Raw genomic sequence first — 10,361 nt, forward strand, 5'->3', positions numbered from 1 at the left:
TGAATGTAGAGAGTCTGGGATTTGCATGTAAAGAACAGTCCTCAGACATGCCCTCATTTCTCTCTGAGCCACAAACGCTGTATGAATTCTTCCACAGTTCCTTTTTACACCTGACTCTTAGCTTTGTCTTGTCTGGATCCGGCTCCCTGACTGCACTCAGAGCTTCTTGAAGTCAGGAGCCACATCTGATGCATCATTCGGTCCCTAGGGCCTCCCACCGTCTGTTAATTACCTGTGAACTTCCACTATCTGTTCAAGAGCCCCAACTCCCTCCCAAAATCCTCAGGGGCCCAGTATCCTTTTTAAATTGCCAGAAAGAGACCTCTCTCCATAGGCACTGCCATAGATTTGTGACACTCTCCATGGGCCATGGTGTGGGCCTCCTGTGTGAGAAGACTGCCAACACTCAGTTTAGTGGAGCTCCCTGCCTGAGTACTGTCAGGCGGCAGGAAGCTGACTCACCTCATGGTAAAGGATAGAAAATATGGGTAACGGAGCAGACATGAGTCCAGTTAAGGAAACAAAACAAAGATGCATTAAGCACACAAGATATTGTTTCATTTAATTTCATGATAAACCAAGGCCACTGTGATGCACAATTCCAGTGAGTACCATGTATAAAATAGTCTAATATGAAGGTAATCTCCTGAGCTGTGCAGAGAGGCCCTGACTATCACTAGCGATGGAGATGTTATATCTCCATTATCTGTAGATTAGCAACTCAAGACTCTGAGAGGTTGGCAGAAGTGCCAGGACCACAGAGCTGAGTAAATGGAAGCACTGAGATTCAAATCCAAGTTCACTTGATTCCATAATCTATGTCTGTTTCATTAGGCACAGAACTGTGGAAGTTCTGGAAAATGGACACTGAATAAACAGCTGATTACTTCCCTGTATATCTGGGTAAAGACCTACTTTGTTTTCCCAGAATTTATTGTGTAACTGAATGGAAAATGGAAGCACTTTGAACTCAAACAATGTCTGTATCTTTTGGAAAACATTAAATTCTTTCCAAAATAACTGAGTTCATTTACTGTAATGAGTCTAAGCAATAGTCCCTGGGGTTTTGCTAACCCACTAGGGATCTACATTCCTTTCCTGTGCAGCCCACTGCTAAGGTTATCAGGGATAAGGTGGAAGGCACGCTGAACTGTGTATGCACAAAGCCTGGGCTCTCTCCCCATTCTTGGTGACCTTGGGCAAGTCACTTAACCTCCCTATACCTAGGTGTAGAGTAATCATCTCTCCCCTCTCTTACTCATGATGTGCCAGGAGAACCAATGAAGATGGCATCCATAGGCTTTGAACCTGGTCAGTGTAAAGACACAGAAGGTGTTCTGAACAGAGAGCAGAGAGCAGGCCATCAGCTTGCGGGTCACGTGTCACAACAACATGGGATGTGAAAGGCGGCAGACCACGACACTGGCCATGACTCATCAACCCGAGCTTCAGGCCCTTCACCTAAGACTCTGATTTAAGTTACATTCAGACCATTCTTGAAATCCACTGGCAGTGGTGACCAAGCAGCACTTCACCCAGACCTCAGGAACCAGTGGCTCAAGAGGACAGGTTCCTGCTTTGGGCTTGGATGTTTAAGAAGTGATGAAATGTACACATAGCTGGAAGAAGTCAAACATGTGATCATAAAATGGGGGAGGGGTGTTGTTGCACAATCAGAAAACCAAGGCATTCAATTTCCTCAGACACCCAACACAGGTAATCTCATGACTCTATGACTGCTAAAGAAGAATGAGAGAAGGGAAAGTAGCACTTAAGAAGTGCCCGCTATATGGTAGGCACTTAACTTGCAATATCTCATTTAATCTTACTATACTCTATGGGGTAGGTATTAACAGCTCCACTTGAGAAAAATGAAGAAACTGAGGTATACAAAGGTTACATTAGCTGAAGGCAATAGCTAATCAGTACTTGCACCAGGATTCCAACCCTGGTCTGTCTAATTCTAAAAATTCATGGTCTTTGCACTAAAGGACAAACAGTTGTAATCAAGGGCAGTGAAAAGTCAGTGTTGACCAAACAGAACTTAGAAACCAGCGTACCAAGAGAGACAACTCAATCTGCCAGACAATCACAGAAAAACCACACTCACATCAGCACTGGCCATTACCAGGCACTGTTTTAGCCCTCAGGCAGCCCTTTCACAGTTACTAGGTTTATGAGACCCAGTATAACCTGTATGATAAACAGAGCAAACTTTACCAGCTCCATTTATATCTTAAGAAACTAAGGTTTTATAAGTGTACATAATTTACAAGGTTGCATGAGTGATTTGGAAATGGTGGAGTCGGGACTTATCTTCTATCAGTATGAGAGAAATAAGACGAGAGGTGGGGAGGCGGGACCTGATTCCCTGTCTAGGGAGCCGAGGCTCAGAAGCAGCTGGTGTCCAGCTTCATGCCTAAACTTCCTTCTCCAAGGCCGTCTCCCCCAGGAAAGAAGGCTTCCCCCAAACAACCAGGCACAACAGTCCTGCAAGTTTAAGACATCCTCAGCCTTCGGACTGTTTCTGTCATGGCCCCAAGGCACTTACCTGAAGCCTCTCAGCCGAGGTCTCTCATTCCCCTATGTTGGAGCTCCAAGCCCAACAGCTGGCTGGAGCTTCTGGGCCTAGGCACTTAGAGCTCCCAGACCCTTTTTCATCTCCCAAACTTTTCTAAAAAGACAGAGACTGAGGAAGTTTCATCTAAGTAGCCCAAACTGAAGGAAAGGAGTAGTACATTTTTCTCCCCAGATTCTTTGGAAAAACACACCAAGCTTTGAATTTTCCAATCACACCCCCCAGACTAACTTTTTAAGCCTCCAGACCTTTTCATGGCTGCACAGTCCATTACCCTGCAACTAGACAGCATTCCCTTCTTGCTTCAGACCTCTTGTGGAGCTCGCCTCCTTTTGAGTACTATTTTTGCTCACCAATACTTGCATCCAGTGTTTAGTAATGCTTGCTTTCATGCTGACTCTCTTCTAGAGGGGAACACCTCCTGGCTCATTTCTGAAACCCCTGTGTCCAGCACAGAGCCTAGAACAGAGTAAATTGATGGGACTATACCAGTGAATCCTTAAGACCCCCATCAGGCTTCTAGAAGAATACAGCAACAACTCACATGATCACCTACAGGCAGCAAGCCAACATTGGACCAATAGAAAGAAAATCCCAGCCAAAGGAGGGCTGCATACCTGGTCTCCTACTTGCCCGGTAGCAAATGCAGGGCTTGGCACGTAATAGGTGCTACAAAAAGATGGACTGAATTATAGAATAACTTCAGATCTTATGTTTACAGTTAACAGAATACACAAACAACCTACTCCCACCCCTCACTGAATCAGAACTGAAAAAAAAAAAAAGAAGAAAACAGTAAAGTTGTAGCCAGACACTGAGACCCTGTGCCTCTTCACCAGCATACTCCACCTCATCATTTTTTATCTGGGAAAGTACCCTTTCTTCACCTCCATACCCATACCTCCAGGTGTTCCTTACCTGCTTTGGGCTAGTTCTCCTGGGGCTGCAGGCCCGCCAGGCTCTCAGGAACCAGCACTACTCTCCATGGGAGAGATGTTTGCTCAATTAGGTCTGGTGGCCAAGGCTCATTTTTCTCGGGATAATCAAAAAACATCTGCAAAGAAAAAAAAAAAAAAAAAAGAGGAGGTGAGAGCTGTTTTCCAGCAGGGGGCAGGGGCAGGATTAAAGATTAACAGAATGGATAGGCTCTTCTGCTAGTCTCCAGCAATGGCCCTGGCTTAGGTCATGGCTCAATCCAGGAAACCTGGAGGGATCAGAAAGAGACAAGACCCTATTACAGGTGCAGGCCTCTGGGCCTGTGAACAACACAGAGCCTAGAAATTGACTGATACTAGATAAAACCATGCTAGAAAGATAAAGCAGGCACCACAGACCAATCTGGGAAGGAAGAATTGTTTAGTGATTGGTTTAGGGATACACAAATAGTAATTTGGGGTGAAAAGATTCAGTTCATCCCAAAATAACCTCTAGACAGATTTTTAAAAATAATTTATTATCAAAGAATATTTATTGATATGTGAAAGTTCAATCAGGATAATGTTAACTGGAAAAAAGTTTTAAAACCGTATATAATATACTATTCAAATCCACAAAAAATATACTTTAAAATACACACAGATGCAAAAGAGAAAGGACTAAAATGTATATGCCCTGGATAGTAGAATAATAAGTGTTTTCAGTTTTTATAATTTTTTGTATATTCTTAAATCTCTAAAATGTACAAGCGTTACTCTTAAGAGTTGGAAAAAAATAATTGAATTTTTAAAAGATTAAAAATAGAATTCTGTATTTGTCAGCTCTTTCTGATTGAATGTAGAAAAAAAGGGAAAACAATCAAGTCAGTTGCATGAAAATTTCAACTTCTACACAATGAAAAATACTGTAATAAAAGGAAAACGAGTCAAGGGATGCAATGGGTAAACATCGGTAAAACCTCCCAAAATAAACAGGCAATGCACACAAATGAACAAGTCACAAAATAGAAAGTACAATTAACAAGCAGATGAAAGTATGATCCATCTTGAGAAACCCAAAAGGGACAATTGAAATATTAAGTTGATAATTGATAGAATTTTTAGCACCTTTCAAAATGATCACCATTGGACAGACTGTGATGGGCTTGGTATATTTCAAGGGAGCTGCAGAAATCAATTCAACCTTTTTCAGAAAGTAATCAGGTCACAGAATTAAAGCTCATGACCATTAACCAAGTTATCATATGTTCAGGAAATATGACTGAGCAAATAATTCAAAGGAAAAAAGGATGATATATTTTGGTTTCCTCACATGTAAATGACTCCCCTTCCACAGTTGTGGTGAGGATTGAAAGAGGACTAATGGGCTAAAGCATGAGTTCTTTAAAGCAGTACGTACATGCAAGATAAAAGTAGGTTTCAATTTCAAAATTATGAAAATCTAAGGCTAACAACTAAGCTTCCAGCAATAGGGAAAGAGTTAAACTGTATATATAAAATAATATATCCACTTGATAAAAAATATATATAATTGTGTGAATTTATGTAGCAATAGAAAAGAAAATGCTTACAGTATTATAACAAAAACAGTGAAACAGAGAATGTTATCTATGCCTACATTGTGACTTAAAGTTACAAATGTCCAAATATCTAGAAAAAATGTATATGGTTGAGACCTAAAAACATCTGATGAACAAACTGGTATAAGATGAGAGACGAATTCTCATCTTTCAGTTTGACGTCCTTTATTTTTCTTAACGTTGAGTAATTAAGGCAAAACTGTTGGGGACAGTATTGAAAATACACTTCAGTCTTATTTATCAACTTGATACACAATATTGAGCTGGCCCAAAGCCTGTCCTAGAGGTGTAGCATTTTGGAACTAAGAGGAAGCCACAGTGGCCATTAACTGGCTTCCTCCCACCAACTACAAGGAAATCTTCCCCTAAAGGCATGGAGTTGATTGAGAGAATTCCAGTTTTTCGTGACCATGACCAGGAGGCAGGCAGGGCCTGACCATGACTGACAGGGCAACAGTGAGATGTGCCTTTCTGTTCTTTGTCAAAAAACTCAGGGCTCTCTATTTTCAATTCAGAGAACTGGCTCCTGAGCAGCCTCCTAGTAGAGCCCTAACATGTCTCTGATTGCTCTCCCTCTTCTCATGTCATGTAAGTTTCTCCGTGGCATAGATTTAGTAGTTACGCATGCAGTCATATTATTATTTGATTGCTGTCTGTGTCCTCCCCCTAAGAATGTAAACTCCGTAAGTGGGGAACCTTGTCAGCCTTCTTCACTACTATCTTCAGTGCCTCGATGAGTATCCAGCAAATAGTAAGCACTCAGAAACAGTTTGTCAAATGAATGAATGAATAAGTGAGCAAACAAATGAATGGGGGGAGGGTTGCCAGCTCTTAAGAAGTCAGTGCTTACCTCAGACATCACTGATGGAAAAGATTCTTTCTCAGCACCCTCACAGGGAACTCTGTGGGCAGTGACCTACCCCTTGGATGACACCTCTTGCCTATGAATGCTGGTGCACTGCCATCACCCCAGTGCATAAGCTCCTGGGACCTGAGACTTTTGTTTGGGTTGAGTGTATAGATATCACAGGCATGCAGCTAACCCAGATCTTCCTCCCTTTCATCAACTACATCTGCTTGGAACAACTTGCCCTCTAAGGAGATAAAATCACTCCCTGCTCTTGATTTCCAAGTCAGCTAATTGAAACAAAAGTAGTGCAACAGTTGATCTAGATCTACTATAGATAATGAGGGCCTTCCAAAAATACGTCACGGCTGCTCATGAGATAGCAGCCAGCTGCAGAAACAATAACAGAGTCCTCAACTCCCTGGTTGAAAAGCTTTAGCAGTCCTATATATTAACATTAGAATTAGACTGATCTGAAGAATCTAAACTGTCTCTCACCAGTTATGTGACTTTGGACAAGTAACCCAACCACCTAAAACTCAGCTTCTTTCTGTAAAATGGGAATAATAATGAGATCCTATCTCATAGAACTATTTAAATAAGCAAATAAATAATACACCCAAAAGGATTGCAATGGGGCCTGAGACAATTTCATCATTTCACTTACTCCTCACCATCCTTAACTCTGTGGACACCATTACTATCCACATTTTACAAATGATGACCTGAGACAGGGAAGTTGAGTAATTTGCCCAGAGTAACTGAGCTGTGGCATTCCAAATGCCCCATGCTCTTTCATGCCTTTGTAGTCCTGCATATAAAGTTCCTTCTGAGGGAAATGTCCTTTCCTACCCTGTTCACCCACTCAGCCTCCCATATAGGCCCAAATGTCCTGGGACTCTGAAGGCTTTCTTGACCCCACAGAAATTGACATGACTTCACCATACCTGTTCTGGCTCTCGTAAGACCATGTGACATTTGCCCATTGCTGGTCTGTCCCAACCATACTGAGAGTTCCATTAAGATTTATCTTTGGCCCCCGCTTCTAGCCAGCTGCTAGGCCATTAATTGGGAAGGGCTTACACACGTTTGAATGAATATATGAAGCTAGTGCTAATACCACCCTTCCTCACTCCCCATGTCCTTCAATTGTTAATATTATCCCCACCCACTCATAATCTTAAACTGCTAGAATTCCCCTTACAGCAAGTCCAGTTTGTCTGTTGGACACACCGAGTGTCAGGGAATTCCTACCTCCCCCGGGTCACACATACTGTGTGAGCAGCTCTGCCTCTTAGAAAAAGCTCTTACAGTGAAAAGAAATCAACTTCCCGGTAAAAAAGATTAAACAAACAAAAAAAAGACAACAGTAATTTAAGCTCTGCTCTCTGGAGCTGCATAGACTCAGAATGAAAACCACTGACACGTGAGTCTATGCTCAGGCTGAGAACTTCACATACGCACAACTTCTTTCATCCTTCATCAACCCTGTGCAGGCCATACTTCCTGCTATCTGCCTGTTCACACTCATCTTCATCTTCTCCTCCACCCAGGACACCTTTCTTCATTCCTCAAACATGTCAGCTCCTGGCTCACTATAATGCTCTCCAGCACTCTCTCTGTCACAACTCTTAGTTGTTGTCCCACCCTTGTAATATTCTCCTAGAGAATCATCCTAGTCCCCTGGTCTCTCAGTTCTTTGATCTCCAATTCAATGATTGTGACCTCAGTCCCTCGCTCCAAAAGTAGTGTCGCTGATCTTGTCATTTCCAAACCATACCCCTGCATAGCCTGAATTTTATGCATCCCCCTTCTAATTACCACTCTTGTCTTTGCAACTTAGTCCAATTAGTGCCCAGCTCCAAAAATTTTCTGTGTTGATCCTACTGCCTTCCTACTGTCTCTCACCTCTTCATATCCTCACTTCCCTTCCTACCCACCTTAAATTCCACAGTCAATCATTAATTTGACCTCTCTCATCACACATGGTTGGAAAAACCCCAGTCCTGGTTAAATCTAACTGTCCTAGTCCACACCTGCGAGCATGCAGCTGAACATGGCTAGAGAAAAATCATACAATGATGCTAATTAATCATTAACTGCAAGTAGCCCCTTAATGCTTCCCAGCAATCATATGCTACTTTTCTGGTCAATTAACCTGCCATTCTCCTAGAGGACTTTCTCCATGAAAAACTCCCCTCATTCTCACCCTCTCCTGATGAACTTGCTACTTATTCATGGAGAAAAGGAAGTTACCAGAACAGAACTTCTGCAAGCATGCTTGTGTTCTACAACTACCCACCTTACCTGCATTTACACCCAAATTATGTAAATCTTGTTACTATGGATGAATTGGCTGTGTCCCACGCTTGTAATATCCAACATCAGTCCATTTGATCCTATACTCTTGTGTATGTAGGGACATTCTTCTAGAAAATCTCCCCTTTTTCTTCCATATCAGTAAGTCTCCCTCTCTCAAAGATCATGCTCATCAGTATTTAGACATGCTATTATTTCTTTTATCTTAAAAAAAATTTAAAAAGCTCTTTTGATTGAGGCAACCACCACATGAGCCTGATCAGTCTCAGCATCACTAACAGTGGGACACCTAGACAGTAGGTGCTTTCTGAAGTGAGGCGATATGAAGCACACAGCACCACCTATCAAAAACATTGTCCAAAATGTTTAATCTGTGTATGATCAAGCTTTCATATGCAATTGAAGTTTTTAGGAAATACAGGAGAAAGAACAAGCGAAATGACACCATAAAGAACTTACTAGACAAATCCAGAAAGCAGGACATTCTACAGGACAACTGAAACAGTTTCATCAATAAGTCAATGAGCAGGAAAACCAAATGACTTAAAGAACTTAATAATCACATGCAATATGTAGACTTAGCTTGAACCTTAGTTTGAACAAAGCAGTACTGGGGACAAAAGAGGATATCTAAATATAAATCGGGTATCATAGGATATTAAGAAATCACAGTTCACTTAGTTAAATATAATAATAGTATTATTATATTATGATTGTATATGTGATTATGTTAAAAAAGTACTATCATGTGAAGTCATTAGAGAAAAGTCTACTTTAAAATGCTTCAGCCAAAAAATAGATAAATATGAAAAAATGCAGTGTCATTTTTTCCAAATTATTCAAATTAAGCTATGTAAGAAACAAGGGTGATTTTCAGACTTTTCTGGGACAATATCATTTGGGAGTAGGGAGAGTTTAAAAGCTTACAGGAAAAAGTTACGGTAAACAATTGTTTCTGTTTTACTGAAGGAATTCATTGAACAACAACATGACTTTACAAGTCACGTATTTAGCCACAGCATGAGTTCTTAATAAATCCATTTCCCTGTCCCTTCCACAAAACCTTTTGACCTCATTTCACCTTCCAGCTCCTGCCCTCTTTCCTTTACAGTAAAATTCCTTACTAGAACTGTCCACAGGCACAATCTCCCTCTTCCCACTTTCACTTGAACCCACACAATCAGTGAAACTGATCATGTCTGTGTCACCAAGGACTTCCATGATCTCCATGTTGCACTCAGTCTTCATTGTATGCAGCCCATCAGCGGTATTTTACCCGATGGGTTACTTCCTCCCTCTGACTTCCAAAATCTACATTCTCCTGTTTTCTCTCCACCTTCCTGGTCACTCCTTCTCAATATCTCCAAAGTGTCCCTAGGTCCCTTTCATTCTATCTGCGTGTCCTCTTCACTGGCTGTAAGCACTTTCTGGTCTGCTCCCTGCTACCCAGCCTGTAGTCTGCACTCAACAAATGGATGCTAACATGCACTAAAAATGAGTTCAGAGAGCAGATTCTGTGCTTCAGTGGGTTTCTATGGACAGGAAGTCCTTAATAACTAAAAACAAAGCAAAACAAAAACAGGAAGCAGAAATGGGGACATAGAATGAAACAGGGTACTCATTTCCCTATTTACCCTATCATCTATTATCTCTACAGGGGAGGCAGCATTACAGAGAACAATGATGATCAGACTTGTAACAAGCAATTATTAAAATTACTGTTAAAGTGCAGATTGCAGAATTCTAGCCCTCAGTCCTTCTCACCTCAGCCATCTGGGAGGGCTCAGAAAGCTGCATCTGACAAGCACCCCAGGTGACTGATGCAAGTGGTCCCTCCCATCTATACGCCACGCTCTGAGAAACAGGTAGCTTAGGACAATATCATTCAAAGTGAGATCTGCAGACAAGTACAAGTCTGAGAAAACTTTATCCAGAAAGATCCAGAATGAGAAAAGTATAGAAATTGAGTATACTCAATTCTCCTAGAACCTTGAAAGAGTAATTTTATACCTCTTGAATCTAATAAGTTAAAACAGGGCTTATATTCTAAATGCTGTATTTTTATTTCATTATTCTAATTATTTCTTTTCATTGTCTTTTAG

The 10,361-nt window shown here is 41.3% G+C and overlaps 1 protein-coding gene and 1 long non-coding RNA gene across 2 annotated transcripts in view; one reads left to right on the forward strand and one right to left on the reverse strand.

The window, feature by feature from the left end:
* ST6GAL1 (ST6 beta-galactoside alpha-2,6-sialyltransferase 1) overlaps positions 1–2,953 on the reverse strand; it is a 31,876-nt gene extending 28,923 nt beyond the window's left edge. The window contains exon 1 of the mRNA XM_037024115.2: positions 2,932–2,953. Within this exon, the coding sequence (XP_036880010.2) occupies positions 2,932–2,943 (12 nt within the window). The 5' untranslated portion in view covers positions 2,944–2,953. The remainder of the gene's footprint in view (positions 1–2,931) is intronic.
* Positions 1–10,361, forward strand: part of LOC140848442 (uncharacterized) — a 111,839-nt gene that overhangs the window by 68,479 nt on the left and 32,999 nt on the right. The gene's annotated exons all lie outside the window — the stretch shown is intronic.

Source organism: Manis javanica, chromosome 3 (assembly GCF_040802235.1).
Source record: "Manis javanica isolate MJ-LG chromosome 3, MJ_LKY, whole genome shotgun sequence".
NCBI classification, from domain to species: domain Eukaryota; kingdom Metazoa; phylum Chordata; class Mammalia; order Pholidota; family Manidae; genus Manis; species Manis javanica.